Source organism: Coenobita brevimanus, chromosome 54, assembly GCF_032717465.1.
Source record: "Coenobita brevimanus isolate Jiangsu-jjx chromosome 54, ASM3271746v2, whole genome shotgun sequence".
Taxonomy (NCBI): domain Eukaryota; kingdom Metazoa; phylum Arthropoda; class Malacostraca; order Decapoda; family Coenobitidae; genus Coenobita; species Coenobita brevimanus.
This window is the reverse complement of record NC_137007.1, coordinates 28,997,535-29,011,944: the sequence shown is the minus strand read 5'-3', so window position 1 is coordinate 29,011,944 and position 14,410 is coordinate 28,997,535. Positions and strand designations below refer to the sequence as shown.

General features: G+C 41.4%; 1 protein-coding gene across 1 annotated transcript in view; it reads left to right on the top strand.

Moving 5' to 3' along the window:
• The window catches only part of LOC145401020 (ferric reductase 1-like), a 73,736-nt gene that overhangs the window by 44,829 nt on the left and 14,497 nt on the right, over positions 1-14,410 (top strand). Inside the window, exon 3 of the mRNA XM_080273392.1 lies at positions 10,979-11,070. Within this exon, the coding sequence (XP_080129518.1) occupies positions 10,979-11,070 (92 nt within the window). The remainder of the gene's footprint in view (positions 1-10,978; positions 11,071-14,410) is intronic.

The window sequence follows — 14,410 nt, the reverse complement described above, 5'->3', positions numbered from 1 at the left end:
ACACACACACACACACACACACACACACACACACACACACACACACACACACACACACACACACACACACACACACACACACACACACACACACAGTCACGCCAACACAGGGTCAGGAATGCTTGGTCTCCCTCTACCTCTTCCCCCACCTCCCTACTCCCCTTTCCTTCCCCCTCCCCCCCTTTCTCCCCTTCCCCCACCGCCCTCTCCCCTTCCTTCCCCCTCTTCCCTCCTCGTACATTCCTTCCCTCTCCTCCTTCCCTTTTTCCCTTCCCTCCCCCCCACCACCTCTCTCCCTTCCCATACCCCATGCCTTCCGTTCCTTCTCTCTCCTTTCCTCCCTCCCCTTCTGATCCCCACTACACCTCCCCATCCTCCTCCTTCCGCCCTCTCCACCTTCCTCTATCCCTTCCCTACCCCGTCTCCTCTCCACACATTTCGAGGTTCTGTTTGAGTTCGGGTAGGGTACAGCGTGATTGGTTAGGTCAGGTTTTGTTAGGGTCCATAGGGTAGGTCTTCATTAGTAAAGTTGGGGTAGGGTAAGGTAATGTAGGGGAGGGGAGCGGAGGGAAGGGGAGGGTAGATTTGGTTATATTAAGGTAAGTTTGGTTAGGGCAGGGTAGGGTAGGGTACGTTGAGGAGATTTGACCAGGCTAGGTTAAGACAGGGTAGGTTTGCTTACGTTAGGCTATGATAGGTTTGGTTAGGGCACGGGTCGGGTTGGGTACGGTACGTTGAGGAGATTGGTCAGGTTAGGTTAAGTTGGGGTTGGGTATGGTACTGTGGATTATGTTAGCTTTGGATAGGGGAGGCTGGGTTGGTATGGTATTGACTAGGGTAACGTATGCAAGGTTAGGATGGGGTAAATATCGTTGGATTAGTTGTTCTTCAGTACTAATGGGTAAGAAGTTAATAAAATTTTGCAGTATATGGCGTAAAGAAGATATCACAAAAGCTAATTATCATTAAATATTTATAACTTCGTAGGATATGCAATTGCCTTCGGTAGTTTCTTTACAGTGTCTGAAAGTAATATCACAACTTACTGACGTCCTGTTTCTCGATAACCAAATGGGTTGGAATGTTGCTTCATTAGTCCAGAATCTCAGATGTGTAAGAGGATGTCCAACCCTGAATGAGATCTTACTGCATTGATCAGCAGTACTCAGGTGGGATAGACTATTGCATCATATGTTAGGAGCCATTGACTTGTAATTGAATTATTGATCCTGACTGCACCTTGGTAACTCATCATATTAAACTGTAAAAACATCAGTGATTAAATTGGCATGATATAACAGATGTATTTAAGAGGTATTGTTCAAATAATTAAACTACCTAACCAAACGGGGAGAGAGAGAGAGAGAGAGAGAGAGAGAGAGTTACGAATGTAGGCAAGGGAATGCAACCGTGAAGAGTGTGGATGAAGGATGGGGGAAGCAGGAAGGGAGGTGTAGGGGGGAGGGAAGAGAGAGAGAGTGTTGAGAGAGACAGAAAACTGTAAGGAATGTGTGGGGGTTAGGAAAGTGTGGGAATATGGGAGGCGTAGGTGTGTGGGGGGGAGGGAGAAATGTGAAAGGTGGGGGTAGGGAAGGAGGTGAGGGAGTGTGTAAAACAGAGAGGCTTTTAGGAAAGGTTGGAAATGTTGGAGGCCAGAGTGTGTGTTTGGGGGAGGGGGGGAATGTGTGGGTGTGGGTCTCTGTGTGCGTTAGAGGGGGTAAGGAGTGTAGGTGGATGGGAAGGAGGTGAGGAAGGCAAGAAGAATGTAGGTGTGTGGCTGAGGGTGTAGATGGGATGTGGAAATGCAAGTTTTGTGTGTGTGTGTGTGTGAGAGAGAGAGAGAGAGAGAATGGGGGGGGGGTTAGCTATTATGCACGTACACACGTCACATCAGCACAAAACAGACCCTCAAGCACACTCCCACACCTGCTTGCGTGCACAATTTTCCCCTCAGGACTGCAGTTTCGCCTTTATCAGCTTCACATCACCTACAAATTTCGTCATTCCCTTTCGTTTTTCGTCTGTGGTTGTGATTCCTTGACGTTCGTGATCTGTGTTCGTCCTTCCTGTTCTACCTACTCATTTTGTATGTATTTTTGCTGTTATGCCGATAGTTTTCTTCATTTTGCCACTTCCCCAGCACCACATTCTACTTTCCATGGTGTAGATTGTTGCTGTGATCTTTAGCCCCGACTGACGCCTGAAGTAGTCTCCTGGGTTCTTAAAATAGCCTCCATAACCTTACAGTGTCCTTGGCAAACGCGTTCCTGCCTGACGTATTGAGCACATTAGTTTATGCAAAAGTTAATTTCGTGGGGAGTGTTGACTCTTCGTTCACTGAGGGCATCATATTTTTATTACGTTTCTACGATTCTCTCTCTCTCTCTCTCTCTCTCTCTCTCTCTCTCTCTCTCTCTCTCTCAGCTTTTTTATTTACCTTAGCTTATGTGATGGTGTTGTCCTTTTCATTTTTAGAGGCAAGCATCAACACAGACTGGCAATGAAACAGCGTCAGTAGCGGAATATGATTTGGTATTTCCGACGGTAAAAAAAAAAAAAAAAAGTGTCGGTACGGGTGAAGAGAGTTATTAAATCCTTATAAATTCTTAAAATGTACACCTGGTGATTGAAAGCTGCACTGATAATTTGCAAAACATGTAACAGAAATCCCAAGTTATACATCAAAACAACGCCCACTGGATAAATATAAAGGTGCCAAATATGGAACTGAATACGCCCTTTAAAAACATTAAAACTACTCCAGGAACTAATGTTATTAAAAGCATAATCTACAAAAACTTTGACAAGGAAATTATTGATCTCATTGACTGGTGGGGACTCGAACGTTTGCAGATTCTTGCTAGTTTGTGAAAACAAATCAAAGGTCATCGCGTCACTAATGTCACTGCACTAACCCAGTCGTCATCGCTCTCCTTTCTTTGAAAATTTTACCGAATTCCAAGAAATGGAGCACTGAAGAGTTTTGAATCATTCATAAAATTTGCAAATAATACCCAAACTGTGATGAAGGTCACGTCTGTAGAAATTCAACCCTTACGATACGAGCGGACTCCTCATCTGAATATAAGAGCTTAATTGTGTCAGGAATGAATGGTATTGTACTGAATGAGTCAACTCCTTTAGTACGATTAGCTACTTAATTTTTTAAATCAGGCTGCCACTGAACAATTTTATGAACCTTAGGAAGGGACTGTAGTCGTGAACAGGTCAATCAAGGCTATATCTAACCCCGCCGCTTCGAAAAGTCCCCCTTCACCAAAAAAAAAAAAAAAAAAAAAAAAATAATAATAATAATAATCTGAAAACTAACTAGTGAAATAAAAAAGGAAAGCAGGCATCATAGTGACCAGAGATAATGGGGACTTTGTAACCCCTTCACTGTCAAATCTCTCCCCTAAGTATTGTAACAGCTTAGTGGTTAAAGGAATATAACGCTAAATGATACTGGGAGGTTGAGCAATATGCCGAGAAGTGGCGAAGTGTGTTTATAATTATAATTCTTGGAAGTATTGTGTGTGTGTGTGTGTGTGTGTGTGAGGACGTTAAGGTTTTGTCATTTAATGTTGTTTAATATTAGCTGTTTAAATTCCTTGCTTATTAATTTTTGATCTTAATTCTCTCTCTCTCTCTCTCTCTCTCTCTCTCTCTCTCTCTCTCTCTCTCTCTCTCTCTCTCTCTCTCTCTCTCTCTCTCTCTCTCTCTCTCTCTCTCTCTCTCTCTCTCTCCCCCCCCATTGACTGAGGACACTGCGGTGACATCACGGTGTGTGCATTGGTTGACATTTCTATGTACTGTATTGTGCTTGCTTATTAATTCTCTCTCTCTCTCTCTCTCTCTCTCTCTCTCTCTCTCTCTCTCTCTCTCTCTCCTTGACTGAGGACACTGAGGTGACGTCAGTGTGTGTGTGTGTGTGTGTGTGTGTGTGTGTGTGTGTTGACGTGTGTATTTTGCTTGCATATTAATTTGCTCTCTCTCTCTCTCTCTCTCTCTCTCTCTCTCTCTCTCTCTCTCTCTCTGTATCCTTGACTGAGGACACAGGTGACGTCAGTGTGTGTGTGTGTGTGTGTGTGTGTGTGTGTGTGTGTGTGTGTGTGTGTGTGTGTGTGTGCATTTGTTGACGTGTGTATTTTGCTTGCATATTAATTTGCTCTCTCTCTCTCTCTCTCTCTCTCTCTCTCTCTCTCTCTCTCTCTCTCTCTCTCTCCTGGTGTGACGTATAATCGAAAGGTCAAGGGCAACAGGTCAAATTATCGCATACCCCCACCCCTCTCCGCACTTGGTATGTTCTTGCTATATTTTCTTTCTCACCCTAATGCTCTCTCTCACTTTCTTTATTATGCTTATTTAATCTGACACATTGCACCCTCCATACTCCCCCTTTTACACCCCTTCTCCCTTCCCTCCCTCCTTAACAGTCTGCCCCGAAAGGACCGACAGGTATTTTGCTGTGTGCTTTCCATGGCAACCGTCTCCCCTTTTTCTCTCCTTCCTTCAACCCTTCTTCCTTCCCATTCAACCTGTTTTCCTTCCCTATGTATCACTCCAGTCTTTTTCTTCCCTTACCTTTCCTTTTTACCCCCACCCTCTCTTCCTTTTTCTTACACCCTCCTCCTCTTTCACCTTCCTGGTAACAATCGCTTCTCTTTTCTCTCCTTCTTTTACCTCATTTCCCTCCCACTCCAAGTTTTCATCCCAGTCCCATTCCCAAACTTCCTCATTTTCCTCCCAGTGCTCCTCCTCTTAGTCTTCCATTGTCACCGTCTTTCTTCTCATTCTTTTTTCTCTTACCCCTCTCCTCACCTCCCTTTTCTCATTTCCTCCCTGTCCCATTCCAGCATTCCTCTTCACTCTTTCCATGCCTCTGTTCCTGTCTTCCATTCGCCTTTCCTCTTTCTTTCATCCTCGCTTCCTCTTTCATTTATTCACCTCCCCTTCCTCTCTAACTCTCGTAATCCTTCCTCTTTCACTCCCCTCATCCTTTATTCCCTCTACTCCGTCCTTCGCTTTCACTCACACCCCGCTCCTCCTTCCTGTTTCATTCCTCTATCCTATCCAGTCTCATTACTCCCCTCCCGCTCCCTCCATTTTTCATTCCCTCTCCTACACCCCTCTCCCACCCTCCTTCCCCTGCTTCTCCTTCCCTCTCGTTACGCCCACATTCATAACTAGGTGGTACTCCAGAAGGCTGCCGTAATGACCTGTCCCTTGAGTGTGAGGTGAGGCGAGGTGCGTGAGGTGGAGCTGTAACTCACCTTACCTCATTCACCTCTCTAGGGATCCAGGGGTTAAATTAGACAGTGATGTGAATGTTGGGAATTGCAACGTGGGAAAGGGATTGAGTAGACAGTATACAGGTTGGCCTGTGGAAAGTGTGCCAGACTTCAGGACCAAATTCTTGAGTTAATCAGTTTAGAGGAATAAAAGAGAATATGAGTACATAAGAAAGCAAACAACCTTCTTTGCTATCCTTGCCTTATTCTAGTAGTCTAGCCACAGTCTTACAGGAGCTGCCAAGCATGGACCTGTCATATTTTCTTAAGAGCTAACAATCCTAATGGTCCTCTCGAGACTGTTGCAGAGACGACAGTGACAGTACTACCTACTTCTGTGAGTTGAAGGATAATGATAGTAAAGCAGGAAGGCTGATATCACCACTTGTGAACTAGGTGTGTGTGTGTGTGTGTGTGTGTGTGTGTGTGTGTGTGTGTGTGTGTGTGTGTGTGTGTGTTTAATTACAGCTTTAACCGCAGCCGTCGATGTTAGGTCCACGTCCCCATTTCTGAATAAGATATACCATACTACATACAATACATCGTCATACGTCCAATTGTCAGGCATTACGGAACTAACTACAATTACTAATGACCTTATGAGTGAAATTGGTCTCTCTTTCATTATTAAACAAGAAGGTCCTCACGGCAAGTATCACGCATAATTACACCAAGAATATCCTTACCTCTGGAGTTTGGCACACTTTTCTCGGAACACACATTTTCTTTTCGTCATTTTTTTTTTCTTTTTTTCCTTTCAGTTAACTCCTTCAGTGCCGTTTCTTCTTTTCTCATATATTTTTCGTGTCACCAGACGATTTAATTCGCCTTGGGGTATACTTTTCAAGCTGTGGGGGTTAGATCTAGCCTTCATTAACCCCTCCAGCTTACTAATATCATCTGACGGTACCTGGCATATAACAGGAAGTAGGTCATCGGATTGGAAGGTCTGTCTCAACGCACACGAACGTCAGTGCCAAAGGTAATAATGTTGCAAATAGAAAATAATGTTGCCAAAAAAAAAAAAAAAAAAAGAACGCTCAGTGGTATGGAATGTTAAAACTCTGTCTATTGCCGGACGCCTTAATCCCGTAAGGGGTGGCCACAAACCAATCGCCTCCATGTCGCCCTGTCCAACGCCATTTCATTGCCCTGCTTCCAACTCACACCCCCCTCTCTCACATACCTCACCACTCCATCCCTCCATCTTATCCTTGGGCTCCCCCTCCCTCCATCTCACTCACGTACACTCTCCTCGCCAGTCTCTCACTCCTCATCCTCTCCACATGTCCAAACCACCACAGTGTGTTTCTAACGCTTCCTGTCACATCCACATCCATACCACAACGCTCCTAATAATAAAAAAGCAAGCAATAATTTAATACCGTACTTGACAATGGAAATATTTTATGAAAATACCGAACAAGAAAGAGACAGAGAGAGAGAGGAGGGGGGGGGGCTTAAAGTGTAAGAACCTGACGAACGCTGGGCTAATGTAAGTGAGGTCCCGGGGAAGATGGACACACGTACTGCCTAAATAACCCAGTATCGACGCCCACACGTCCTTCCTGCTAACTCTGAGGTGACTGTGGGGTCAGTGTGGGGTATGAAAGGGTTGTGTGAAGAGGTGGAGTGTGGGGTTGTGGTGTGTGCAGCTTTGTGGGTTTGTGGAGTGTGAGATAATGTAGGGTTACGTGAAGATGTGGAGTGTGAGGTTTTGTTGCGCTGTGATGGGAAGTGAGGTTTTGTAGGGTTGGAGTGTGAGATACTGTTGGGTTGTGTGAAAATATGGAGGTTATGATTATGACAGAGTGTGAGGTTTTAAGGTTACGATCATGAAGTTGTGAATTATGTGGGTTAAAAGTTGTAAGTTGTTGTTATGACTGGTTGTAGGTAGTACTTGTAGTTATGAAGCCCCCCTAAGTTTTGTTATGATGGAAGCTCCCGTACTGTGTTCTGTGTTCCGAGATATAATAGCAGCAATTTCAAAACGCCTTGCTTCACTTGCCTCAGGGTGCCTCCTTGCTGGGGTGATTGCAACGGGACTTCTGTTTGTTTTGTTCCTTTTCTGTTCTGGTATTTTGTTGCTATCGTGTGTAATGTTCTTTCTGTATTTGGGTGTCGTGTAATTTTCGTTCCGGCATTTTGTTCGGGTCTCTTGTTGGATCTGTAATTTTGTTTTGCTATGTCATTTTAATTTTCTTGCATTGTCTGCTGTTTGCATCCACCTTTGATAATTCTGATGTTTTGGTGGGTTCCTTTTGATTAACTTTGATTTCTTATCTTTCTTTTATTAATTTTCAGTCATATTTTTTTGCTCTTGTTTTTTCTTGTTCTTTTTAGTTTTTCTTGACCTGGGTTAATTTTCCTTGTTCTTTTTTTTATTTACTTTCTAGATGTTTACTTATGCATTTTATAAATTTTCTAGTGTGTTTATGCATGTTTTCCTGATTTCATTTGTTGATACTTTTGCTTTTATTGGTCGTTTGTTCTGGTGGACAAGATAAACAGGCCTATTATAGGCATCTCTCTCTCTCTCTCTCTCTCTCTCTCTCTCTTTAGTCTTTTGTTCTGGTGGATAAGATAAACAGGCCTAGGCATATCTCTCTCTCTCTCTCTCTCTCTCTCTCTCTCTCTCTCTCTCTCTCTCTCCCCTTTGTTTCCTTCTTTCCTCCTTCTCTTTGTATCGTAGTCCCCGTGTAGTTCCTGTACTTCCTTGTCTCCTTTTGTTTCCATTTCTTCTACAGTTTGTTTTGTCTTTTTTCTTCTTGTTCCTTCAGTTTCCAAACGTCTCCTATTATTCTTTGCACATTCCGTTTTTCTTTCTTTTCCCTTCTGTCTTACTGTTCTCCCCCTCCCCCCTTGTTTCTGACCATTTTCCATTTCATCGCTTCTTTTTATTGTCAGTCTCGCCCCTTCTCAGGTTTCTGTTCTTCATCCATATCCCCATTTCGTCCATAATTCCTCTCTGCCGTCTGTCTCCATTCACGCATTCATCACTGTTATTTCCTCGTGTCTCCTATCCTGTATACCTTTTTTATTTATTTATTTATTTTTTCAGCTTTCCCCTCAGATCTCCATTTTCCCTTCCATTCTTCTACTGTCCTATATTTTCCTTTCATCTCCGTTCTCCTCCTCTCCTAATATCTTTCCGTCCATCACCATTTTCCCCTTCTCCTGTTCACCATATTTTCTCGTCCACCCATTCATGCTTCATTCCCTGGCCCCACTGCCGCACCCCCCCCCATGCAATATTCAGGAGCGAGCCACCCAGAAAGCAGCGAGTCACTCTCCAGACATGCTCTCTCGACCAATGGCATCACGAGTTTTATTCTCTCCTTAGATTTTATTACCGTTCGTGTTTATTTGTGTGTGTGTGTGTGTGTGTGTGTGTGTGTGTGTGTGTGTGTGTGTGTGTGTGTGTGTGTGTGTGTCGTAGTTTGTAATTTGATAATTTGTACACATGGTTTTATAATCATGTATTGAAATGATATAAACAGACTGGGTTATAGCTAGACTCATGGATGAATGGATATAGATTGGTTGAGTGATTTACTGATTTACTGACTGACAAGAGAACGGATAGAATGGATGTCGATTGGTTGAATGGTTAACTGATTTACTGACTAACAAGAGAATGGATAAACCTATAGATGCATAAATAGCTGGCTTGATGGAGAGGCTTACATAGAAAGATAGAGAAATAAATAAAGATATACTGACAAATTGACCACCGAAATTATTTATGAAGACACACCGCTTTGTAGACATCAGTGGACAGGTAAACAAATACAGTGAGTGATTGACGTATCGATTGAAGACTACATATCCAAGAGAGAGAGGAGAGGGAGGCGAGCTGAAAAATGCCTTCTTGAATAATCCAGTAGGCATCACGGCACCAAAACAAAACGTCATTTCAGTATGGCGCTGGAAAAAGGGGTGTGAGGTGTGAAAGGACTTAGGTTTTGAGTTTTTTTCTTTTTCTTTGGCGTGTGTCGACTTAATGTAATGGCATCAGTTTGGAGAGAGAGAGAGAGAGAGCGTTCTTCGATAAAGGGGGGAGATCTGCAACATTATCAAAGGAATGTTTTGGCGTTTTTCTTACTATATATATCCGGTGGAAATTGGCGTGTGTGTGTGTGTGTGTGTGTGTGTGTGTGTGTGTGTGTGTGTGTGTGTGTGTGTGTGTGTGGATTAATTTAAGGCGTTGGTTGATAAAATGTGTAAAATAGTGTGTTCTGTGAATTCTCGCTGGCTAATTCCGAGTGTCATTGTGGAGAGAGGAAAGTAATTTGGTGATTTCTTCGTCTTCACTTTTCCGACTTTCTCCTCCTCTTCCTCCGCCACCTCCTCCTCCTCCTCCTCCTCCTCTTCTTCTTCTTCTCTCTCTCTCTCTCTCTCTCTCTCTCTCTCTCTCTCTCTCTCTCTCTCTCTCTCTCTCTTTCTGAATATAAATATAAATATTAATATAAAATATATATACTGTATATATATATATATATATATATATATATATATATATATATATATATATATACTGTATAGAGAGAGAGATCTGTATATATATATATATATATATATATATATACTGTATAGAGAGAGAGAGATCTATATATATATATATATATATATATATATATATATATATACTGTATATATATATATATATATATATATATATATATATATATATATACTGTATAGATATATATATATATATATATATATATGTGTGTGTGTGTGTGTTTTCTGATCTGACACAGAGGGTGAATGCAAAAATATATGAATTAATAAAAGAAATTGTTCCCTGAATTGAAATGTTTGGATTTTTTTTTTTTTTTCTCCATTGTCTCCCTATACTTTGCGGTTCGATGGAGGTGCAGCGAGCTGTCAGTTTTGTCACTGGTTTTGTGTCATAGGGAAGTCAAGAATGCCGTGTGGTGGTTTTGTCTTGCCTTCACTTCTTAATTACACGCTGTTTGTACCCGTAATATTTATCCATCTGTCAGGTTTTCTTTTAATGTGTATATTTATCTGTCATTTCATGTTTATAAGCATATCCATGTTTCTGTGTTTCTTTAGATGTTTACTCGACCGCGTATGTGTAATATAAATGTGTATCCTATCTGTATCCAGTCCATCCATATATCCACCTATCGTTATCTGTCAGTTTGTCTCTTCTTCCATTTATTTTTCTTTATCTTGTGTCTGTCTGTTCTCAGGGTGATGATTAACAAATATCCTAGTGCCTTTCATACCCAAGTCCTAATGGAATAACACTGCCATTAGTGAATTGTGTCATGGATGTCCCTCAGGAATTATTTACATGGTGTTTACATGTGTCCCTCTGTCTGTCCATCTACGATATATTATCTATTCTATCCTTCTATCTGGCCATCTCTCTGCTGATATACCTATGCCTGTTGTATATCTTGATGGTTTCTATGTTTCATATCCATCTGTCTATCTATCCATCAATAGTTCTCTGATCTGGCCATCTATCTGCCCGTCTATCAAACTATATACCTATGTCTGTTTCATATCCCCGTGATTGTTTCAATGTCTTTATGTCTTTATACATCAAACACAAACTGACTTTCACCTAACCTGTTCTGACAGTTCATCCTTCCATCCCAGTTCCTTCCCCCATTGAAACCTCACTAACCCATCACCTCCCTCCCCTGCAGAACGCCGTGACGCACAAGAATGCTGAGAAGAAGTCCAAAGTGAGCATCATGTGGGAAGCACCGTCTGACTTCTCCGGGGATGTGGTATTCACGTGAGTACACAATCATGCAAGCTTATTTAAAAAGCTCCTATTATTATCCCTCTGATCACTTTATGTTATTCTGTGATGGGATTCTCAAGCATATTTACGGCCAAATTCCTGTCGTAACTTATATTTGTTTATACGAGACAGGAGGAATGAGCAGCAGGGGACGACAGTCTGTTCCCTGTCCTTTCTGAGTAGCAAGATAAGATATATTTTCTCGTTGGTGATGCATACCTTCTTGCAGGACACTAAGACCCACAGATCCACCTGGACAAAACGCTAATTTCCACTTTCAGTCTTTGAGTCCAACATATAATGATACACCCGCTTAAAAATTATTCGGTACTCCTGGATGCGATGAGGTCTGAAGTTATTTGTAAAAGTGAAACCATGTTCACATGGTACGGCTGGTACTTTAGAATCCTTGGTCCTTATGTCATATTGTATCACACCACTAGGGTATTGAGTATATTTTTAGTTTGTGTGTGTGTGTGTGTGTGTGTGTGTGTGTGTGTGTGTGTGTGTGTGTGTGTGTGTGTGTGTGTGTAAGGCATTGTGAATTCTGGCATATAAGAATCAGCAATAACTAACTGCTTGGGGGTCATTGGTGTGGTGTTGTCATTGGCTTTCAGATGTAGAAGGATGTATACAGGGAGGTTATTAGGATGTTATTGCCAGTCGTTATGAGACAGTAATAATCCTTTCACAAGGATAGGCCATTCCTAACTAATAATCCCTTCACTTCGATAGGAAGAGCAGAGAGAGAGAGAGAGAGAGAGAGAGTCATTATACTAGAAGGATGGTCTTGTCAGAATTTTCTTTAGTACGGTGGTCTATTTTCATTATATCAGAAATGCTACCCCTGAAATATCAAGCCCTCCTACTTCCCGAACCTCCAGTGGGATCATACCAAAATTAATGCATTGATTGTTATTGTCAGTACTAGAAAAAGAATACACAGAAAATACTCGGAAATAATCACATGTTTATCGCCCCCAACAGCTAAATCCCAATCACCGTCAATTTACTAGTCTGTATTCGTAGTAGGAATAGTGTAAAATAGTAAGGTCTAATACTCGGAAAATAGTAACTCCATTTCACCCTCAATATACGAGATCGTATATGGAAGAAATGTAAGAATGTTATGTCGAATTCAACAACAGTCCGTATCACCCTCAGTTTACGAGATTGTATTAGGAAAAATGCAAGCTCGCAATATCGAATACTCAGAAATATGTCCACATCACCCTCAGTTTACGATATTGTGTAAGGAAATTTTTAAAGCTTGTATCCCCTCCGTTTGTCACACTCTTGATGGGAGGTAATTTTTGAGGGATATAAAATGGCGTGTCTTTTGGGGGAAGTGGAATTTGTGGGGAGGGAATGGAACACTACCAGTGGCCTTCAGGGATTCTCACTCTCGCTTTGTCTCCCTTTCTTTCTGTCAGTTTACCTCTGTTTATCCATCTGTCCTATCTATCTGTCTATCTGTTTGCTATTCCGTCTTTCTTCCCTTGTACTGTCAATACACTTTAACTGGTACAATACATCGTCTCATTCTGCCTCATTATTACCCTTCCCTCCATTGTGCAAGACGGATTTAACGCCATTGTTGTCGGGAAAATGTTGGTGATTTGATCCGCAAGGAAGTAATAATTCGTCTTCTCCCTCATCGTCTTCTTTGGACTCTGTTCATATTTATTGAGTTTTTTGAATGAATAATAAAATTGTGATAATTTTTTTTTCACCTGTTTTGGACCGTATTCAACTTTTTTTTTTTTTTAGCCTGAGTTTTGTGTGAGTCCATTCTAAAGTCTTATTGCGATAAAAACAAAAATATTCTTCTCTGGTCCTATTAATAAACTTTCATGAGCCTAAGTTTTGTTTAAGCATTTCATGTAGCTACAGTCCCCGTATCTTCACTCATCAAACTACGAAATTCTTAACAGCCACAGTGAATAGTAAGGAGAAAATATGACGGAGCAGAGTTATTTTCATTTTTTTTTTCTTATTCGCCACATTCATAAACTTTCTTGAGCCTGAATTGTATAAAAGAATGGTCTACAGTATACATTAATTTTCAGTCACAAAACACCTTACCCCAACTAGAGGAGAAAGTACGGCAGAACTAAACATATTAGTTCTTCTTCTTTGAGACAGTACCTATAAACTCTCATGAGCATGGGCTCAAAGTTGTCTAAGTTCCTTGTTTAAACTTAGACTTTATTTTTTCGGCTGCCAGACATTTCTGAACAAAAGCCAGTTTGAAATTGGAAAATACGACTATCACTATGCATATTATATTCATCGATCGTACTGTAATTAACTGCGATGGAATCTCGGTCATCTTAGAAATCGGATGAAATTTTCTGTGAACTGCCAACATTTTGCTTCCAGATGTGACAGTTTATCTTTTCTTAGTGTGAATATTATGTAAACTTAAGATGTTACGTTTAGTTACGTCTCCTCTTCCACCTCGTGTGGTGTGGTATGCTAGGATGGGGCCAGCTAACGAAGTTTTATGTTCAAATCCTCATGTAATTACCTGTGTGTGTGTGTGTGTGTGTGTGTGTGTGTGTGTGAGGCCAGGATGGTAGGTCGGGTTTACAGTTTTCTGCCTTGAATTATTAAACCTGTCATCTTAACAACTCTCCTTTTGGAGTAGCTTTTGTGCTCAGATTTCCGTGCTATTGCCGCTTATTCCACATAAGGGCTGCAGAAGACAATATTACGGCCTTATATTCATTCCACTGCACCTCTTCGTGACTCAGATTCTAGTGTTAATGTAGCATTCAAGACGGCGAGATTGCAATTTTAGGCCAAGTCAGAGTCAAAGGGGTACAGTGAATGTGGGAAGAAAATAACGTGTGTCCATATATTACTCAGTAGGATCTTATACTCTCTCCCCCACAGGCAGTCATTAAGGAGAAAATGTATATATGACACGTAATTGTTATTTATGGCCGTGCCTCGTCACTACTGAGTCCATGTTCAGGGCATACTAGCCTAAGTCTTGTAGCTGTAGAAGGTATGAATTCACAGGCAAATTTAATTATTCCTTCCCTGTTGTAAGTTTATTTTTGTAGAAAGAAAGAGGGTTTTTCCCTGTCATATGTTCTTCCTGATAACACATGTAAGTTTATAAAAAGGTATAGTTTACAGCCGTTCAGCTCCCATGTATCTTTCTCACAACCCGTTCAAAAATAATCAGTGTGGGATTCTGAGCACTTTTATTTTGGTAGCAAAACCTCGAAGTAGCACAGTGGTACATTACCATATGTATGTTCGTAAAATAACCCAAAAATACAGCCAGCGATGAAAAATTTGTAGGTGTTATTCTCGAGAA